General features: G+C 46.3%; 1 protein-coding gene across 2 annotated transcripts in view; it reads left to right on the top strand.

Annotated features, from left to right (window-relative positions):
- The first annotated feature begins 4983 nt into the window (after window positions 1-4983).
- Window positions 4984-22353, top strand: part of LOC115126039 (glutamate receptor ionotropic, kainate 1) — a 125388-nt gene continuing 108018 nt past the window's right edge. For both annotated transcript variants that reach the window (XM_065024180.1, XM_065024179.1), the window contains exon 1: window positions 4984-5624. In XM_065024180.1, the coding sequence (XP_064880252.1) occupies window positions 5540-5624 (85 nt within the window). In that variant the 5' untranslated portion in view covers window positions 4984-5539. The remainder of the gene's footprint in view (window positions 5625-22353) is intronic.

Raw genomic sequence — 22353 nt, 5'->3', positions numbered from 1 at the left:
GATGAATTATAAGTAAAAGTTTGGATGAACTATAAGTCAGTTCAACTGCAACACAGTGTGTTAAACGCACCGTCCGCCCCCTCCCTAACTGTGAGTTAAACACACCGTCCACCCCCTCCCTAACTGTGAGTTAAGCACACCGTCCACCCCTCCCTAACTGTGAGTTAAACGCACCGTCCACCCCCTCCTAACTGTGAGTTAAACGCACCGTCCACCCCCTCCCTAACTGTGAGTTAAACACACCGTCCACCCCCTCCCTAACTGAGTCTAACTGTGAGTTAAACGCACCGTCCACCCCCTCCCTAACTGTGTGTTAAACGCACCGTCCACCCCCTCCCTAACTGTGAGTTAAGCACACCGTCCATCCCCTCCCTAACTGTGTGTTAAACACACCGTCCACCCCCCCTAACTGTGTGTTAAACACACCGTCCACCCCTCCCTAACTGTGAGTTAAGCACACCGTCCACCCCCTCCCTAACTGTGTGTTAAACACACCGTCCACCCCCTCCCTAACTGTGAGTTAAGCACACCGTCCACCCCCTCCCTAACTGTGAGTTAAGCACACCCCCTCCCTAACTGTCCACCCCCACCCCTCCCTAACTGTGAGTTAAGCTACCGTCCACCCCTCCCTAACTGTGAGTTAAGCACACCGTCCACCCCCTCCCTAACTGAGTCTAACTGTGAGTTAAGCACACCGTCCTCCCCCTCCCTAACTGAGTCTAACTGTGAGTTAAACACACCGTCCACCCCCTCCCTAACTGTGAGTTAAACGCACCGTCCACCCCTCCCTAACTGTGAGTTAAGCACACCGTCCACCCCCTCCCTAACTGTGAGTTATGCACACCGTCCACCCCTCCCTAACTGTGAGTTATGCACACCGTCCACCCCTCCCTAACTGTGAGTTAAGCACACCGTCCACCCCCTCCCTAACTGTGTGTTAAACACACCGTCCACCCCTCCCTAACTGTGAGTTAAGCACACCGTCCACCCCCTCCCTAACTGTGAGTTAAGCACACCGTCCACCCCTCCCTAACTGTGAGTTAAGCACACCGTCCACCCCTCCCTAACTGTGAGTTAAGCTACCGTCCACCCCCTCCCTAACTGTGAGTTAAGCACACCGTCCACCCCCTCCCTAACTGAGTCTAACTGTGAGTTAAGCACACCGTCCTCCCCCTCCCTAACTGAGTCTAACTGTGAGTTAAACACACCGTCCACCCCCTCCCTAACTGTGAGTTAAACGCACCGTCCACCCCCTCCCTAACTGTGAGTTAAGCACACCGTCCACCCCCTCCCTAACTGTGAGTTATGCACACCGTCCACCCCCTCCCTAACTGTGAGTTATGCACACCGTCCACCCCCTCCCTAACTGTGAGTTAAGCACACCGTCCACCCCTCCCTAACTGTGTGTTAAACACACCGTCCACCCCCTCCCTAACTGTGTGTTAAACACACCGTCCACCCCCTCCCTAACTGTGAGTTAAGCACACCGTCCACCCCTCCCTAACTGTGTGTTAAACACACCGTCCACCCTCCCTAACTGTGAGTTAAGCACACCGTCCACCCCCTCCCTAACTGTGAGTTAAGCACACCGTCCACCCCCTCCCTAACTGTGAGTTAAGCACACCGTCCACCCCCTCCCTAACTGTGAGTTAAGCTACCGTCCACCCCCTCCCTAACTGTGAGTTAAGCACACCGTCCACCCCCTCCCTAACTGAGTCTAACTGTGAGTTAAGCACACCGTCCTCCCCCTCCCTAACTGAGTCTAACTGTGAGTTAAACACACCGTCCACCCCTCCCTAACTGTGAGTTAAACGCACCGTCCACCCCCTCCCTAACTGTGAGTTAAGCACACCGTCCACCCCCTCCCTAACTGAGTCTAACTGTGAGTCTAACTGTGTGTTAAGCACACCGTCCACCCCCTCCCTAACTGTGAGTTAAGCACACCGCCCACCCCCTCCCAAACTGAGTCTGTGTGTTAAGCACACCGTCCACCCCCTCCCTAACTGAGTCTAACTGTGAGTTAAGCACACCGTCCACCCCTCCCCAACTGTGAGTTTAACTGTGAGTTAAGCACACCGTCCACCCCCTCCCTAACTGAGTCTAACTGTGAGTCTAACTGTGAGTCTAACTGTGAGTGTAACTGTGAGTTAAGCACACGGTCCACCCCCTCCCTAACTGTGAGTTAAGCACACCGTCCACCCCCTCCCTAACTGAGTCTAACTGTGTGTTAAGCACACCGTCCACCCCCTCCCTAACTGTGTGTTAAGCACACCGTCCACCCCCTCCCTAACTGTGAGTTAAGCACACCGTCCACCCCCTCCCTAACTGTGAGTTAAGCACACCGCCCACCCCCTCCCTAACTGAGTCTGTGTGTTAAGCACACCGTCCACCCCCTCCCTAACTGAGTCTAACTGTGAGTTAAGCACACCGTCCACCCCCTCCCTAACTGTGAGTTAAGCACACCGTCCACCCCCTCCCTAACTGAGTCTAACTGTGAGTTAAGCACACCGTCCACCCCCTCCCTAACTGAGTCTAACTGTGAGTTAAGCACACCATCCACTCCCTCCCTAACTGAGTCTAACTGTGTGTTAAGCACACCGTCCACCCCCTCCCTAACTGTGAGTTTAACTGTGAGTTAAGCACACCATCCACTCCCTCCCTAACTGAGTCTAACTGTGTGTTAAGCACACCGTCCACCCCCTCCCTAACTGTGAGTGTAACTGTGTGTTAAGCACACCGTCCACCCCCTCCCTAACTGTGAGTCTAACTGTGTGTTAAGCACACCGTCCACCCCTCCCTAACTGTGAGTCTAACTGTGTGTTAAGCACACCGTCCACCTCTCCCTAACTGTGAGTGTAACTGTGTGTTAATCACACCGTCCACCCCCTCCCTAACTGTGAGTCTAACTGTGTGTTAAGCACACCGTCCACCTCTCCCTAACTGTGTGTCTAACTGTGTGTTAAGCACACCGTCCACCTCTCCCTAACTATGAGTCTAACTGTGTGTTAAGCACACCGTCCACCCCCTCCCTAACTGTGAGTTTAACTGTGAGTTAAGCACACCGTCCACCCCCTCCCTAACTGTGAGTGTAACTGTGTGTTAATCACACCGTCCACCCCCTCCCTAACTGTGAGTGTAACTGTGTGTTAAGCACACCGTCCACCCCTCCCTAACTGTGAGTGTAACTGTGTGTTAAGCACACCGTCCACCCCCTCCCTAACTGTGAGTGTAACTGTGTGTTAAGCACACCGTCCACCCCTCCCTAACTGTGAGTGTAACTGTGTGTTAAGCACACCGTCCACCCCTCCCTAACTGTGAGTCTAACTGTGTGTTAAGCACACCGTCCACCCCCTCCCTAACTGTGAGTCTAACTGTGTGTTAAGCACACCGTCCACCTCTCCCTAACTGAGTCTAACTGTGTGTTAAGCACACCGTCCACCCCCTCCCTAACTGTGAGTTTAACTGTGAGTTAAGCACACCGTCCACCCCCTCCCTAACTGTGAGTTTAACTGTGAGTTAAGCACACCGTCCACCCCCTCCCTAACTGTGAGTGTAACTGTGAGTTAAGCACACCGTCCACCCCCTCCCTAACTGTGAGTTTAACTGTGAGTTAAGCACACCGTCCACCTCTCCCTAACTGAGTCTAACTGTGTGTTAAGCAAACCGTCCACCTCTCCCTAACTGTGAGTCTAACTGTGTGTTAAGCACACCGTCCACCTCTCCCTAACTGTGAGTCTAACTGTGTGTTAAGCACACCGTCCACCCCCTCCCTAACTGTGAGTGTAACTGTGTGTTAAGCACACCGTCCACCCCCTCCCTAACTGTGAGTGTAACTGTGTGTTAAGCACACCGTCCACCCCTCCCTAACTGTGAGTCTAACTGTGAGTTAATCACACCGTCCACCCCTCCCTAACTGTGAGTCTAACTGTGAGTTAATCACACCGTCCACCCCTCCCTAACTGTGAGTGTAACTGTGTGTTAAGCACACCGTCCACCCCTCCCTAACTGTGAGTCTAACTGTGAGTTAATCACACCGTCCACCCCTCCCTAACTGTGAGTCTAACTGTGTGTTAAGCACACCGTCCACCCCTCCCTAACTGTGAGTCTAACTGTGAGTTAATCACACCGTCCACCCCTCCCTAACTGTGAGTGTAACTGTGAGTTAAGCACACCGTCCACCCCTCCCTAACTGTGAGTGTAACTGTGAGTTAAGCACACCGTCCACCTCTCCCTAACTGTGCTATTATCATGTCATTAAACTGCATGATCTCTGCCCTCGCTCTGTTAATCCTTTAGGAATATCTACAAGTACCAACTGGCACCATATCCCCTTTAAAACCCATAGTGCCCTGGTTAAAAGTAGCTCACTATATAGGGAATAGGGTGCCATTTGAGATGCATTTTAATGATATTAAGCCCTCTAGCCTCAACCCGTTTTAGGAACCATCTATTGTTACAGTTCACAGTTCATAGTTCACTAAACGATGTGATATTTGCCTCTGGACAGCTCACTATAAATAGGACATAGAAAAACAACCCAATGTTACAAACTTTAAAATATATATATATATATTTTTACAGCGTTGTATTTTCAATGCTGGGTCATGGTCAAAAGTCGTGCACTGTAAATGGAATCGGGAACGGTTTGAGACAAGGCCTATACGATCAGATACAGCTATTTGATCGTCTGTAGTAGGCTAAGTGAAGGCGTCTTGTGTTTTCAGTAGAATGAATGAACACGGGCATCAGCAGGTAAAAAAATATGTGCCCTACAACAAATAAGATAAAAGCAGATAGATTTACCCAAATCCCCCCTGTCCTCAGATCCCTTGTCTCTCCAACAAAACTGTTAGAATAGTCAAACCCCTCTTCTTTTGAAAGTAGGTAAACTATGGAAAAGCCAAGTAACGTGGGTTTCTTTTTTTTATCGGGCTGTGGCAGAGAGAGGAGAAGTATAGCCTGACTCCCTCCGTGGTTAATCTTCCCGGAGCGTTAGCAGCAACGACTATTCTGAAGATTAGATCTGCGTTTCCCATCACGACTGGAGCAAAGATTTAATCATTCCTCGGTGTACTAAAGCAAAGACGAGTTGTCGAGGTCGGCTGTAGCCAGATTTGAAGTTAATCTTCTGAACGTATCCATGTTTGCGGATCAACACCGGCTTGGCGGTGCCCTCAATTGAGTGAGCGCACAGGGGAGACGCTCGCAGCACTGTTCCAAGTATACGCTGCCAACGATGAAAGAGGAGATACATTGTTTTCGGGACTATCTGAAATGGGGAGTCAAAAACTGCTAACACAAATGGGATTCTAGAATTGGAAAACGTGTCTCATTCTGAGTTTTATAAGGAACTATTCCAAAAGGAGAAAATTAGTGTTTTTATTTCTCTCAACAATAATGTATAAGAGGAAAAATGTGGGTCGGATGTCGATTTCTGTTTGATACGGATACGAGAAGTGGCAAGATATCAGCATGAATTAAAAGCAAAAAGAAAGAAAAGACAGACATCAATGTTCATTTTTATTTTGGAGCGAGTACCATGGCGAAAAGGAAAGGACTGTTGTTTTCGCTGCTTTACTTGATGGCAGAGTTTTGGCTGAGTTGGCAGCAAGTCCTTAGAATCGGTAAGGTTGATTTTATCATCGGAATTTTCGATTCATAATGTATTTAGTCAACTGGGTTATAGACCTGGTCCAATACAATTGTCTGGATTGATTGATATATCACAAACAACTTGAGCTTAATGACTGTGCCGTCAAGGTGCAAATGTGTGTTTGTACTTGGAAAACAAATGTTGGTCTTACGACTGCACTATTAAATCATTAGTTCCAATCATATAGTACATTCCTGGGCCTGGGAGCAGAACATAGCAGGGCTCTAAACTGGCAGGTTTTACTAGGAGCACGTGTGCGCCTAAATTGAAAAATGTAGGCGCACACAATGACATTTAGGAGCACGTGTGCGCCTAAATTGACAAATGTAGGCGCACACAATGACATTTAGGAGCACAATAAAAAAAGTATTTGATTTGTTAAAGCTAGAATCCTTAATGCTTTTATGCGCACTGGTGCTCCTAAATTAAAATTCCAGCAAAAATATTTAGGCGCATATGCGATTAAAATGGTCGCACTGTAGAGCTCCGTAATAAGAAATGAAAATTGCATTTAGTAAAATGTTTATCTATACACACAGTTCAGTCAACCCTTCTTCACAGGCCATAGTAATTTCCCTCTAGTGTAATCCGAATATTAACGTTATTCAATAGATTAAAGATGGGATGGAATAGACAGTAGACACACCCTGGATTTAAATGTCTGTGAGTGAACCAGTCGGCAGTGTGATCAGAGTTATTATCTGAAAGTGATGCTGGGTTGATATAGAGTAGGATAGGCCATGGTACTTTCCTTTTCTTGAAGCTCAGATAGACCAGAATCCACATCATGAAATATAATACACTATCTCTATCATATAAACAACTATGGGTTTAAAATGACTGTCAAATGAATCATTGGGAGAGTGTGATTGTAGGTATTAACTAAAAGGGATTGTTTATTGATAATGGCACCATATTCCCTATATACAGATGTAGGATCTTTATTTGATCACCTTGTTACAGGATAACGTTCCTGCAAAGCAACACATGTAAAATGTGTTGTGTATTTGAGGTTTAAAAAGCCTTTTGAGGCTTGTAACTTCCATTAATTCACATTTCCTGTTGCTGCATGATTATTTTCCTGCTTGTAGCAAACCTTGCTCAATGTAAGATCTCTGTAGGGCACCATTTGTCACCTGAGCCCATGGGCCCTAGTCTAAAGTAGTGCACTATATAGGGAATGGGGTGCCATTTGGGACGAGCCGATAGAGTCACCTGGCTACAGGGTTCAGGAAGTATTCTGATGTTTTGTACATAATAATCTAGACTCTATTATATATAATCAGTTAAATGGGGTTAGGTCCTAGATCATTCCTGATTCCCCTTGTTCTAGTAGGCGTCCCAAATGGCACCCTCTTCCCTATATAGTGCACTACTTTTGACCACTTCAGTACCCTACCCTACACTACTCTACTCTACTCTACTCTACCATACACTAACCTACACTACCCAACCATACCCTACCCTAATCGATCCTACCCTAATCTACCCACTACACTACACTACACTACACTAACAAACCCTCCCTACCCTAATTCTTTTTAAATTGTACCTTTATTTAACCAGGCAAGTCAGTTAAGAACATATTCTTATTTTCAATGACGGCCTGGGAACAGTGGGTTAACTGCCTGTTCAGGGGCAGAACGACAGATTTGTACCTTGTCAGCTCGGGGGTTTGAACTCACAACCTTGCGGTTACTAGTCCAACGCTCTAACCACTAGGCTACGCTGCCGCCCCCAATCTACCCTACTCTACCCTACCCTACACTACCCAACACAACCCTAATCTACCCTACTCTACCCTGCCCTACCCTACCCTACTCTACCCTAACCTAGCCTGCCCCACCCTACCCTACTCTACCCTACACAACACTACCCTACCCTACCCTACTCTACCCTGCCCTACCCTACACTACCCTACCCTACTCTACCCTACCCTACCCTACACAACACTACCCTACTCTACTCTACTCTACCCTGCCCTACCCTACACTACCCTACCCTACTCTACCCTACCCTACTCTACCCTGCCCTACCCTACACTACCCTACCCTACTCTACCCTACCCTACTCTCTACCCTACCCTACTCTACCCTGCCCTACCTTACACTACCCTACTCTACTCTACCCTACTCTACTCTACCCTACCCTACTCTACCCTACCCTACTCTCTCCTACCCTACACTACCCTATCCTACCCAACCTTACCCTACCCTACTCTACCCTACCCTACCCTACACTACCAAAACCCTACCCTAGCCTATTCTACCCCACCCTAATATACCCTACACTACCCAACACTATCCTACACTACACTACACTACACTACCCTACACTACCCTTACCTACCCTATCCTACCCTGCTTCAGTTGCACATGCAGGGATCAATTTTCATGTTTCTTCATTTCCCATCATATCCCCATATGGTCTGGGAGATTTGGAGGATTGCAGATCTGCAGGACAAGGTCCCAAATTAAACTCTACACAGTGTGTACAAAACATTACAACTCTTTCCAGGACATAGACTGACCAGGTGAATCCAGGTGAAAGATATGATCCCTTATTGATGTCACTTGTTAAATCCACTTCAATCAGTGTAGATGAAGGGGAGGAGACGAGTTAAAGAAGGATTTTTAAGCCTTGAGACAATTGAGACATGGATTGTGTTTGTGTGCCATTCAGAGAGTGAATGAACAAGACAAAATATTGAAGTGTCTTTGAACTGGGTTTGGTAGTAGGTGCCAGGCGCACCGGTTTGAGTGTATCAAGAACTGCAACGCTGCTGGGTTTTTCAGTTTCCTGTGTGTATCAAGAACTGCAACGCTGCTGGGTTTTTCAGTTTCCTGTGTATCAAGAATGGTCCACCACTCAAAGGACATACAGCCAACTGTGGGAAGCACTGTTCTGAGGGCAAAAAGGGGGGATGGGGGGGTGCAACTCAATAGTAGGAAGGTATAGGGTATAGGGTATAGGGTTTAGGGTGTATGGTTTATGGTATAGGGTTTAGGGTTTATGGTATAGGGTTTATAGTGTAGGGTATAGGGTTTATGGTATAGGGTATAGGGTCTATGGTATAGGGTTTATGGTATAGGGTATAGGGTTTATGGTATAGGGTTTACGGTATAGGGTATAGGGTTTATGGTATAGGGTATAGGGTTTATGGTATAGGGTATAGGGTTTAGGGTATAGGGTTTAGGGTATAGAGTATAGACTATAGGGTTCCATTGGGGAAGCACTCATTCTCTATCTACTACAGTAACTGCCATTTTCTAGTTAGTGCACTTGGCTTCTACCTTACACTCTTGTAATGAGGGCCTCTAGAGTGGTGCGGCGGTCTAAGGCTCTGCATCTCAGTGCTAGAGGCGTCACTACAGACCCTGGTTCCATTCCAGGCTGTATCACAGTGGTCTGAGGTACTACAGACCCTGGTTCGATTCCAGACGGTATCACAGCGGTCTAAGGTACTACAGACCCTGGTTCCATTCCAGGCGGTATCACAGCGGTCTAAGGTACTACAGACCCTGGTTCGATTCCAGACGGTATCACAGCGGTCTAAGGTTCTGCATCTTAGTTCTAGAGGCGTCACTACAGACCTTGGTTCCATTCCAGGCTGTATCACAGCGGTCTAAGGTACTACAGACCCTGGTTCGATTCCAGACGGTATCACAGCGGTATAAGGCTCTGCATCTCAGTGCTAGAGGTGTCACTACAGACCCTGGTTCGATCCTGGGCTATATCACAACCGTCCGTGATTGGGAATCTCATAGTGCGGCGCACAATTTTGCCCAGCTGTGTCCGGGTTAGGGGAGGGTTTGGTCGGGGCAGGGCCGTCATTGTACATAAGAATTTGTTCTTAATAACTGACTTGCCTCGTTAAATAAATAAAACAATTAAACTTGTGCTGTTGCATAACTTTACTGTCTGATTGCAGGGCAGTACCCCCTCCTCCCTCTCCCCTTCACTGGGTCGTAATCTGTCCTTTATATGGTTAATCTCTCTGAATCATCTATCGCTGTCTGAGGACACCTAATCTTTGTCATTTTCTTCCTGACCCCCCACGCTAACTACTAATCCACCACATATGGTGCTACTGCAATTATTATGGCTGCTTGTTGGCTTTGGTGAGAACACACACACACACACACACACACACACACACACACACACACACACACACACACACACACACACACACACACACACTCTGCCTTGCGTCCATGGCTCTGTACTGAGGCTGCTGGGAATAATGGTCAATCTTCTCCATAAACCCCTTAAACAACCTGCTTCAACCTATACTAATCTGGTTATACAGAGATGACTCTGTCTGTCTCTCTCTATGTCTCTATCTGTCTGTCTCTCTCTATGTCTCTATCTGTCTGTCTGTCTCTCTCTCTCTATGTCTCTGTCTCTATCTCTGTCTGTCTCTCTATGTCTCTGTCTCTATCTCTGTCTGTCTCTCTATGTGTCTCTCTCTCTCTCTATGTCTCTGTCTCTATCTGTCTGTCTGTCTCTCTCTCTCTCTCTATGTCTCTGTCTCTATCTCTGTCTGTCTCTATCTCTATCGGTCTCCCTGTCTCCGTCTGTCTGTCTGTCTGTCTGTCTGTCTGTCTGTCTGTCTGTCTGTCTGTCTGTCTGTCTGTCTGTCTGTCTGTCTGTCTGTCTGTCTGTCTGTCTGTCTGTCTGTCTGTCTGTCTGTCTGTCTGTCTGTCTGTCTGTCTGTCTGCCTCTCTATGTCTCTGTCTGTCTCTCTCTCTCTATGTCTCTCTCTCTATCTGTCTGTCACTCTATGTCTCTGTCTGTCTGTCTGTCTGTCTGTCTGTCTGTCTGTCTGTCTGTCTGTCTGTCTGTCTGTCTGTCTGTCTGTCTGTCTGTCTGTCTGTCTGTCTGTCTGTCTGTCTGTCTGTCTGTCTGTCTGTCTGTCACGGTTCTTCGGCTGTTGCTAATAAACCTCATCTTGGGAAGAGCAGGGCTCTGACTGGGATGGTGATTCTGGTCTGTGATATGTGTGATATACTGTATGTGTGTGTTCTGGCTTGAGATGTGTTGCAGGACACTTCTTCCTGCTTTGTGAATGGAGATGAATGGCCACACAGATTCATTATTTATGGATCCTCTCCCTGACATGCATCATACAGTACATCTAAGTCCCAAATGACACCCTATTCCCTCTGTTGTGCCCTACCCTATGAAAAAGTAGTGCACTACCCTATGTGCACTACCTTATGGGACCTGGTCAAAAGTAGTACACTACCCTATGTGCACTACCCTATGGGACCTGGTCAAAAGTAGTGCACTACCCTATGTGCACTACCCTATGGGACCTGGTCAAAAGTAGTACACTACCCTATGTGCACTACCCTATGGGACCTGGTCAAAAGTAGTGCACTACCCTATGTGCACTACCCTATGGGACCTGGTCAAAAGTAGTGCACTACCCTATGTGCACTACCCTATGGGACCTGGTCAAAAGTAGTACACTACCCTATGTGCACTACCCTATGGGACCTGGTCAAAAGTAGTACACTACCCTATGTGCACTACCCTATGGGACCTGGTCAAAAGTAGTGCACTAGCCTATGTGCACTACCCTATGGGACCTGGTCAAAAGTAGTGCACTACCCTATGTGCACTACCCTATGGGACCTGGTCAAAAGTAGTGCACTAGCCTATGTGCACTACCCTATGGGACCTGGTCAAAAGTAGTGCACTAGCCTACTATAAAGGGAAAATGATGCCATTTGAGACACAGACAATATGTCAATGTCCTTCACCATTGATATGTCAATGTCCTTCACCATTGTGATATGACCATGCCCTTCACCTTTGTGATATGTCAATGCCCTTTGTGATATGTCAATGCCCTTCACCATTGTGATATGTCAATCCCCTTCACCATTGATATGTCAATGTCCTTCACCTTTGTGATATGTCAATGTCCTTCACCATTGTGATATGTCAATGCCCTTCACCTTTACTCGTGAGAGCACCTGGGCATTTCATTCATTCCCTTATAATCACTGCATGGTATTATCTAACCTGTAGGCTCACATATAGTGTTAACCATGGAGGGTGAAACACCTTTTAAATCTACACCGCACTAACAATCTACTGTAGTGCTGCTTTCAACTGTAACACCGGTGTCAATCTCTCCCAGGTTGTAATCCCAACAGGTTTCAAGCTGACCACCATTGTCCCTGTTCCCAAGGTAACCTGCCACAATGACTATTACCCTGTAGCACTTACATCTGTAATTATGAAGTGCTTTGAAAGGCTGGTCATGACACACATCGGCACCTGTTTATTCTGTTTCCATGTGGCAAACGGTACCGGAAGCATCGGCTCTCGAACCGACAGCTTCTACACTTTTACGAGAAAAAAAAAAAGAGGCGTTGTCATTTTCCAGTGTAAACATTTATAGTGTTGATTTAGAAGTTAAATCAAGTTTAACACTCAGCCGTGTCAAATAATCCCTGTCTTGGTGTTTAATAACCAGTGTGATTGTGTCATTTTTTAAATATTTTGTTTAGAGTAAAAACCCTCTAACAACGTCCTCATTGTCACATTTCTCAGCACTGTTGCAGGGTGACTTTTCAGAATTGTTTTGTTTCAATATCTGTGTTTTTGCTACTCGCGGCGGCAGGTAGTCTCGTGGTTAGAGGCAGGTAGTCTCGTGGTTAGAGGCAGGTAGTCTCGTGGTTAGAGGCAGGTAGTCTCGTTGTTAGAGCGTTGGACTAGTAACTGAAAGATTGCAAGATCGAATCCCCGGGCTGACAAGGTAAAAATCTGTTGTTCTGCCCCCTGAACAAGGCAAGTTAACCAACTGTTCCCCGGTAGGCCGTCATTGTAAAACTGAATATATTCTTAACTGATTTACCTAGTTAAATTTGAGGAAAAAAAAACGTAGATTGGTTGATTAACTCTTATGTTTCACAAAGATAAATAACATATCTTTTTCTAAAATAATCAAATCTGTTAGTAGTTGGAGTTATGGCACCTGTTACTAAAATGTGTTCTAGTTGTTCTAGTTTAGATGATTTATTCTCCTTACTAAATCTATCCGACACTGACAGTCATTCTGAATGAAGGTTACAGCTTATTAAAAGTTCCAGATGTTAGATATTCTCACTCTGGCTGGATTCCTGTAGGAATAACACATCACTTTGCAATCCAGCATAATGTGACTTGCAGGCCTGATATGGGGCCTGTAAAATCAGCAGATTCTTAACACCACTGTGTTTGGGTATAACTAGACCTTTATATAAAGGCCTTATGATATATGTAAATATTGTCATAAAGAATGACATTGAAAGGCTGGTAGAAACGTTCATAGACGGTTCTAGGAAGAAACCTTCAACGATAAAAGGATTTTCGGTAGAACCCTCCATAAAGGGTTCAGAAAGTATTCAAACTTTTTCCACATTGTTTTTTGTTACAGCCTGAATTTCAAATCTCTAAAAAATATATATATATATATTTTTTTTCACTGACCTACACACAATTCCCGATTTAATGTCAATGTCAAATTATGTTTGTAAGACATTTTACAAATTCATTAAAACAAATAAAAGCTGTAATGTCTTGTTAGGGAAAGCCTAAATATGATCAGGAGTTTTAAAAAAAAGTGCTTAACAATTCACATAGTAAGTTGTATGGACTCACGCTGTGGGCAATAATAGTGTTTAACCCTCCTGTTGTGTTCGTTTCATGTTAAGTCATTCCGTGTTCCCGGTCCAAAATGACCGCCCCATTATAGCTGATTATAAATCCATAATAATACATATTTTGTCACCTAATGTTATGTTAGATCTTTTTATCAACTTATGTTCTTGTGAACATTACAAGTTTTGAACTTCCATTTGCTATTTTAGGCCTGTAGGCCTCATTGAACTCGTTTTTGAGTTTAAAAAAAAGAAAAGCATAATGTATGGATTATTTTGACAATAACAAATACTCAGATGAAACATATTGTGCTATTTATCATAGACTACTTTTTTGTCAAAGTTTAACAAGGACCTCCTCTAATGCATCTTCACTGTCAGTTTCCTGGCCTCTCTCCTCCTAAACCAGTGTCACGATCAAAGATATGATCAAGAGCCTCACATATACAGCATATCGTTTGGTCATTGTGCTGCCACAGAATTAATTGTGAGCAAGGCCTCAAATAAGCTTTATATACCAGAGCTGCGAGAAAAGTGATATATATTATTGAAACAATGTTGCGATCGTTTGTGAGAAAGCCAACAGGCGTGGTTCCTGTGGGGGAAAGATTCTATTGGGGAAAGGTTCCTGTCGGGGTTGCCATGGAAGCCAAGAAGGGGAGTGAGGTGTGTGTGTGTGTGTGTGTTTGCTCAAACACACATGCATCTGGGGGTCTGGGAGAAGAAGTGTGTCCATCTGATGAATGGGCATGTGCCTGAACTCAATTTTATACACTAATTGTAGTCTCACCCATTAATTTCTAATGACTGGTCATTTTTGACCGGGAACACCGGTCAAAAAAAAAAGTTAAATAAAACACCTAAAATGTAATGAAAATCATCAAAATGTGTTTTGTGTGTTTAGATGCCCTGTGTGGACAAAGTCATGGAACCTTATCACAGTCAGATTAAATTAACTCCATTTTTTTAGAGAGAACTTGTAAACCGATCGAATTCGACCGGAACACAGCAGGAGGGTTGACATGATTTTTGAATGACTACCTCGTCTCTGTACCCCACACATACAATTATCTGTAAGGTCCCTCAGTTGAGGCTTGAATTTCAAACACAGATTCAAACACAAAGACCAGGCAGGTTTTCCAATGCCTCGCAAAGAAGGGCACCAAATTATCATGTTTGTTATGTATATACAAGCCAAGGTTCTTGATTTTTAAGTAGCCCTGCTAAAACAACCAGAGGTATTGTATATCCCTTTTAACTTGAAGTTATTAATTACACTTTGGATGGTGTATCAATACACCCAGTCACATCAAAGATACAGGCTTCCTTCCTAACTCAGTTGCCAGAGAGGAAAGAAACTGTTCAGTGATTTCTCCATGAGGTCAATGGTGACTTTAAAACAGTTACAGAGTTTAATGGCTGTGACAAGAGAGAACTGAGGATGGATCAACAACATTGTAGAGACTCCACAATACTAACCTAAATGACAGAGTCAAAAGAAATACAAATATTCCAAAACATGCATCCTGTTTGCAACAAGGCACCAAAGTAATACTTCCTGTATATAGCTCCACATTGATCTGGTACTCCTTGTATATAGCTCCACATTGATCTGGTACTTCCTGTATATAGCTCCACATTGATCTGGTACTGGTACTCCCTGTATATAGCTCCACATTGATCTGGTACTGGTACTTCCTGTATATAGCTCCACACTGATCTGGTACTGGTACTCCCTGTATATCGCTCCACATTGATCTGGTACTTCCTGTATATAGCTCCACATTGATCTGGTACTTCCTGTATATCGCTCCACATTGATCTGATACTGGTTCTCCCTGTATATAGCTCCACATTGATCTGATACTGGTTCTCCCTGTATATAGCTCCACATTGATCTGGTACTTCCTGTATATAGCTCCACATTGATCTGGTACTTCCTGTATATAGCTCCACATTGATCTGGTACTTCCTGTATATAGCTCCACATCGATCTGGTACTCCCTGTATATAGCTCCACATTGATCTGGTACTCCCTGTATATAGCTCCACATTGATCTGGTACTGGTACTTCCTGTATATAGTTCCACATTGATCTGGTACTTCCTGTATATAGCTCCACATTGATCTGGTACTTCCTGTATATAGCTCCACATTGATCTGGTACTTTCTGTATATAGCTCCACATTGATCTGGTACTTCCTGTATATAGCTCCACATTGATCTGGTACTTCCTGTATATAGCTCCACATTGATCTGGTACTTCCTGTATATAGCTCCACATTGATCTGGTACTTCCTGTATATAGCTCCACATTGATCTGGTACTTCCTGTATATAGCTCCATTCTTGTGTATTTTAATCCTCTTGTGTTACTATTTTTCTTTCTATTATAATTATTTAACTCTCTATTGTTAGGATGGGCTTGTCAGCAAGCATTTCAAGCTTAAGTCTCCACCCATTGTAGTCTGTGCATGTGACGAATAAAATTAGATTAGCTTTGTTATAGTAGTTGATACACCCTTATGTTATACTAGGGACATTTTGTTTCCATATCTAGGGCTGACGGTGAGGAATTGAGAAGAGCAGATTCAACACCTCTGCATAATCAAAACAGTTGCTTTGTGAGAAGGTGTTAAAGTTTACAGTCAGCCAATGTTATGTAAATGGTAGCTGAAAAGTACCAGTGGTCTGGCCTTGGCCCCAAGTGAGAGCAGGCCCGCTGGAGCCATGGCCCAGTGAGACATGGGCGCCGACCCACGTAGATGGAAACAGAAAAGTCTGAGCCTTGTGGGTAAAACACCGGGGTAAAACACCGGGGTAAAACACTGGGGTCTAACACTGGGGTAAAACACTGGGGTCTAACACTGGGGTAAAAACACTGGGGTAAAAACACTGGGGTAAAACACTGGGGTAAAACACTGGGGTAAAACACTGGGGTGAAACACTGGGGTAAAACACTGGGGTAAAACACTGGGGTCTAACACTGGGGTAAAACACTGGGGTGAAACACTGGGGTAAAACACTGGGGTGAAACACTGGGGTAAAACACTGGGGTAAAACACTGGGGTCTAACACTGGGGTAAAACACTGGGGTAAAAACACTGGGGTAAAAACACTGGGGTAAAACACTGGGGTCTAACACTGGGGTAAAACACTGGGGTGGGGTAAAACACTGGGGTGAAACACTGGGGTAAAACACTGGGGTAAAACACTATGGTGAAAACACTGGGGTAAAACACTGGGGTAAAACACTATGGTGAAAACACTGGGGTGAAACACTGGGGTAAAACACTGGGGTAAAACACTGGGGTGGGGTAAAACACTATGGTGAAAACACTGGGGTGAAATACTGGGGTAAAACACTGGGGTAAAACACTGGGGTAAAACACTGGGGTAAAACACTGGGGTCTAACACTGGGGTAAAACACTGGGGTAAAACACTGGGGTAAAACACTGGGGTAAAACACCGGGGTAAAACACTGGGGTAAAACACTGGGGTAAAACACTGGGGTAAAAACACTGGGGTAAAACACTGGGGTCTAACACTGGGGTAAAACACTGGGGTAAAACACTGGGGTGGGGTAAAACACTGGGGTGAAAACACTGGGGTAAAACACTGGGGTAAAACACTGGGGTAAAACACTATGGTGAAAACACTGGGGTAAAACACTGGGGTAAAACACTATGGTGAAAACACTGGGGTGAAACACTGGGGTAATACACTGGGGTAAAACACTGGGGTAAAACACTGGGGTAAAACACTGGGGTAAAACACTATGGTGAAAACACTGGGGTGAAACACTGGGGTGAAACACTGGGGTAAAACACTGGGGTAAAACACTGGGGTGAAAACACTGGGGTGAAAACACTGGGGTAAAACACTGGGGTGAAAACACTGGGGTAAAACACTGGGGTTAAACACTGGGGTGGGGTAAAACACTGGGGTAAAACACTGGGGTAAAACACTGGGGTTAAACACTGGGGTGGGGTAAAACACTGGGGTAAAACACTGGGGTTAAACACTGGGGTGGGGTAAAACACTGGGGTGGGGTAAAACACTGGGGTAAAACACTGGGGTAAAACACTGGGGTGAAAACACTGGGGTTAAACACTGGGGTAAAACACTGGGGTAAAACACTGGGGTGAAAACACTGGGGTGAAAACACTGGGGTAAAACACTGGGGTAAAACACTGGGGTAAAACACTGGGGTGGGGTAAAACACTGGGGTGTTGTAAAACACTGGGGTAAAACACTGGGGTAAAACACTGGGGTGAAACACTGGGGTAAAACACTGGGGTGGGGTAAAACACTGGGGTAAAATACTGGGGTTAAACACCAAGGTGAAAACACTGGGGTGAAAAACACTGGGGTAAAACACTGGGGTTAAACACCAAGGTGAAAACACTGGGGTAAAACACTGGGGTAAAACACTGGGGTGAAACACTGGGGTGGGGTAAAACACTGGGGTGAAAACACTGGGGTAAAACACTGGGGTAAAACACTGGGGTAAAACACTGGGGTAAAACACTGGGGTGAAACACTGGGGTAAAACACTATGGTGAAAACACTGGGGTAAAACAATGGGGTAAAACACTGGGGTGAAACACTGGGGTTAAACACTGGGGTAAAACACTGGGGTCTAACACTGGGGTAAAACACTGGGGTCTAACACTGGGGTCAAACACTGGGGTAAAACACTGGGGTAAAACACTGGGGTGAAAAAACACTGGGGTAAAACACTGGGGTAAAACACTGGGGTGAAAACACTGGGGTTAATCCTGTATGGACTTGCACCATAAAAGTAGGCCTGAAGCCTTTTCCTTCGTCACCAAGACTCACCATGGGTCAATAAGGTTTCTACATGGCTATTTCCCTTTCTAGGCACCCTATTTCCTGCATAGTGCACTACTTTCTATGGGTCCTGGTCAAAAGTGGTGCACTATATAGGGAATAGGGTGCAATTTGAGATGCAAACAGAGTTTCAGTGAAGAACAATATGTTTTATTGTCCCAGGCACCAGATAGGTCCAATGTAATGTGTTCTACTGCAGGTTTTATTGTCCCACGCACCAGATAGGTCCAATGTAATGTGTTCTACTGCAGGTTTTATTGTCCCAGGCACCAGATAGGTCCAGTGTAATGTGTTCTACAGCAGGTTTTATTGTCCCAGGCACCAGATAGGTCCAGTGTAATGTGTTCTACAGCAGGTTTTATTGTCCCAGGCACCAGATAGGTCCAGTGTAATGTGTTCTACTGCAGGTTTTATTGTCCCAGGCACCAGATAGGTCCAGTGTAATGTGTTCTACAGCAGGTTTTATTGTCCCAGGCACCAGATAGGTCCAGTGTAATGTGTTCTACAGCAGGTTTTATTGTCCCAGGCACCAGATAGGTCCAGTGTAATGTGTTCTACAGCAGGTTTTATTGTCCCACGCACCAGATAGGTCCAGTGTAATGTGTTCTACAGCAGGTTTTATTGTCCCACGCACCAGATAGGTCCAGTGTAATGTGTTGTTCTACAGCAGGGTTTTTTAAACATTCAACCTCCAGCTGTACCTCCTCTAGCACCAGGGTCATTTGTACCCCCTCTAGCACCAGGGTCAGCTGTACCCCCTCTAGCACCAGGGTCATCTGTACCCCCTCTAGCACCAGGGTCAGCTGTACCCCCTCTAGCACCAGGGTCAGCTGTACCCCCTCTAGCACCAGGGTCAGCTGTACCCCCTCTAGCACCAGGGTCATTTGTACCCCCTCTAGCACCAGGGTCAGCTGAACCCCCTCTAGCACCAGGGTCAGCGTACCCCCTCTAGCACACCAGGGTCAGCGTACCCCCTCTAGCACCAGGGTCAGCGTACCCCCTCTAGCACCAGGGTCAGCTCTACCTCCTCTAGCACCAGGGTCAGCTGTACCCATTTACATTTACATTTAAGTCATTTAGCAGACGCTCTTATCCAGAGCGACTTACAAATTGGTGTGTTCACCTTAAGACATCCAGTGGAACAGCCACTTTACAATAGTGCATCTAAATCTTTTAAGGGGGTGAGAAGGATTACTTTATCCTATCCTAGGTATTCCTGAAAGAGGTGGGGTTTCAGGTGTCTCCGGAAGGTGGTGATTGACTCCGCTGTCCTGGCGTCGTGAGGGAGTTTGTTCCACCATTGGGGGGCCAGAGCAGCGAACAGTTTTGACTGGGCTGCGCGAGAACTGTACTTCCTCAGTGGTAGGGAGGCGAGCAGGCCAGAGGTGGATGAACGCAGTGCCCTTGTTTGGGTGTAGGGCCTGATCAGAGCCTGAAGGTACTGAGGTGCCGTTCCCCTCACAGCTCCGTAGGCAAGCACCATGGTCTTGTAGCGGATGCGAGCTTCAACTGGAAGCCAGTGGAGAGAGCGGAGGAGTGGGGTGACGTGAGAGAACTTGGGAAGGTTGAACACCAGACGGGCTGCGGCGTTCTGGATGAGTTGTAGGGGTTTAATGGCACAGGCAGGGAGCCCAGCCAACAGCGAGTTGCAGTAATCCAGACGGGAGATGACAAGTGCCTGGATTAGGACCTGCGCTGCTTCCTGTGTGAGGCAGGGTCGTACTCTACGGATGTTGTAGAGCATGAACCTCCAGGAACGGGCCACCGCCTTGATGTTAGTTGAGAACGACAGGGTGTTGTCCAGGATCACGCCAAGGTTCTTAGCGCTCTGGGAGGAGGACACAATGGAGTTGTCAACCGTGATGGCGAGATCATGGAACGGGCAGTCCTTCCCCGGGAGGAAGAGCAGCTCCGTCTTGCCGAGGTTCAGCTTGAGGTGGTGATCCATCATCCACACTGATATGTCTGCCAGACATGCAGAGATGCGATTTGCCACCTGGTCATCAGAAGGGGGAAAGGAGAAGATTAATTGTGTGTCGTCTGCATAGCAATGATAGGAGAGACCATGTGAGGTTATGACAGAGCCAAGTGACTTGGTGTATAGCGAGAATAGGAGAGGGCCTAGAACAGAGCCCTGGGGGACGCCAGTGGTGAGAGCGCGTGGTGAGGAGACAGATTCTCGCCACGCCACCTGGTAGGAGCGACCTGTCAGGTAGGACGCAATCCAAGCGTGGGCCGCGCCGGAGATGCCCAACTCGGAGAGGGTGGAGAGGAGGATCTGATGGTTCACAGTATCGAAGGCAGCCGATAGGTCTAGAAGGATGAGAGCAGAGGAGAGAGAGTTAGCTTTAGCAGTGCGGAGCGCCTCCGTGATACAGAGAAGAGCAGTCTCAGTTGAATGACTAGTCTTGAAACCTGACTGATTTGGATCAAGAAGGTCATTATGAGAGAGATAGCGGGAGAGCTGGCCAAGGACGGCACGTTCAAGAGTTTTGGAGAGAAAAGAAAGAAGGGATACTGGTCTGTAGTAGTTGACATCGGAGGGATCGAGTGTAGGTTTTTTCAGAAGGGGTGCAACTCTCGCTCTCTTGAAGACGGAAGGGACGTAGCCAGCGGTCAGGGATGAGTTGATGAGCGAGGTGAGGTAAGGGAGAAGGTCTCCGGAAATGGTCTGGAGAAGAGAGGAGGGGATAGGGTCAAGCGGGCAGGTTGTTGGGCGGCCGGCCGTCACAAGACGCGAGATTTCATCTGGAGAGAGAGGGGAGAAAGAGGTCAGAGCACAGGGTAGGGCAGTGTGAGCAGAACCAGCGGTGTCGTTTGACTTAGCAAACGAGGATCGGATGTCGTCGACCTTCTTTTCAAAATGGTTGACGAAGTCATCTGCAGAGAGGGAGGAGGGGGGGGAGGAGGATTCAGGAGGGAGGAGAAGGTGGCAAAGAGCTTCCTAGGGTTAGAGGCAGATGCTTGGAATTTAGAGTGGTAGAAAGTGGCTTTAGCAGCAGAGACAGAAGAGGAAAATGTAGAGAGGAGGGAGTGAAAGGATGCCAGGTCCGCAGGGAGGCGAGTTTTCCTCCATTTCCGCTCGGCTGCCCGGACCCCCTCTAGCACCAGGGTCAGCTGTACCCCCTCTAGCACCAGGGTCAGCGCACTCTCAAATGTTGTTTTTTGCCATCATTGTAAGCCTGCCACGCACACGATACACCATATGATACATTTATACTAGATAAGATTGAGTGTGAGTTTTTGTCACAACCCGGCTCATGGGAAGTGACCAAGAGCTCTTATAGAACCATAATATAATAATAATCAATAATTTTGCTCTTTATTTAACCATCTTACATATAAATCTTTATTTGTTCATCATTAATTGTGATTAACTCACCACAGGTTAATGAGAAGAGTGTGCTTGAAAGGATGCACATAACTCTGCAATTTTGGGTTGTATTGGAAAGAGTCTCAGTTTTAAATCATTTTCCACACACAGCCGAGAATCCACTCTCACATAGGTATGTGGTTGGAAAGGGCATCAGTGTCTTAACAGCTCGATTTGCCAAGGCAAGAAACTCTGAGCACAGCCCAATCCAGAAATCTGGCAGTGACTTCTGATTAAATTAAATTTTCACAGAACAGCTTGCTGCAATTTCAATGAGGCTCTCTTGTTCAGATATCAGTAAATGAACTGGAGGCAGGGAATGAAAGGGATAACGAATCCAGTTGTTTGTGTCGTCCGTTTCGGGTAAGTACCTGCGTAATTGCGAACCCAACTCACTCCGGTGCTTCGCTATATCACATTTGACTTTGTCCGTAAGCTTGATTTCATTTGCACACAAAAAGTCATACAATGATGGAGAGACCTGTGCGTCGTCCTTGTTAATGCAGACAGAGAAGAGCTCCAACCTGTGCGTCGTCCTTGTTAATGCAGACAGAGAAGAGCTCCAACCTGTGCGTCGTCCTTGTTAATGCAGACAGAGAAGAGCTCCAACCTGTGCGTCGTCCTTGTTAATGCAGACAGAGAGGAGCTCCAACCTGTGCGTCGTCCTTGTTAATGCAGACAGAGAAGAGCTCCAACCTGTGCGTCGTCCTTGTTAATGCAGACAGAGAAGAGCTCCAACCTGTGCGTCGTCCTTGTTAATGCAGACAGAGAAGAGCTCCAACCTGTGCGTCGTCCTTGTTAATGCAGACAGAGAA

This window comes from Oncorhynchus nerka, linkage group LG11 (genome assembly GCF_034236695.1).
Source record: "Oncorhynchus nerka isolate Pitt River linkage group LG11, Oner_Uvic_2.0, whole genome shotgun sequence".
NCBI lineage: Eukaryota > Metazoa > Chordata > Actinopteri > Salmoniformes > Salmonidae > Oncorhynchus > Oncorhynchus nerka.
Note: the sequence above shows the minus strand (reverse complement) of the source record. Positions and strands in the feature narration are given on the sequence as shown.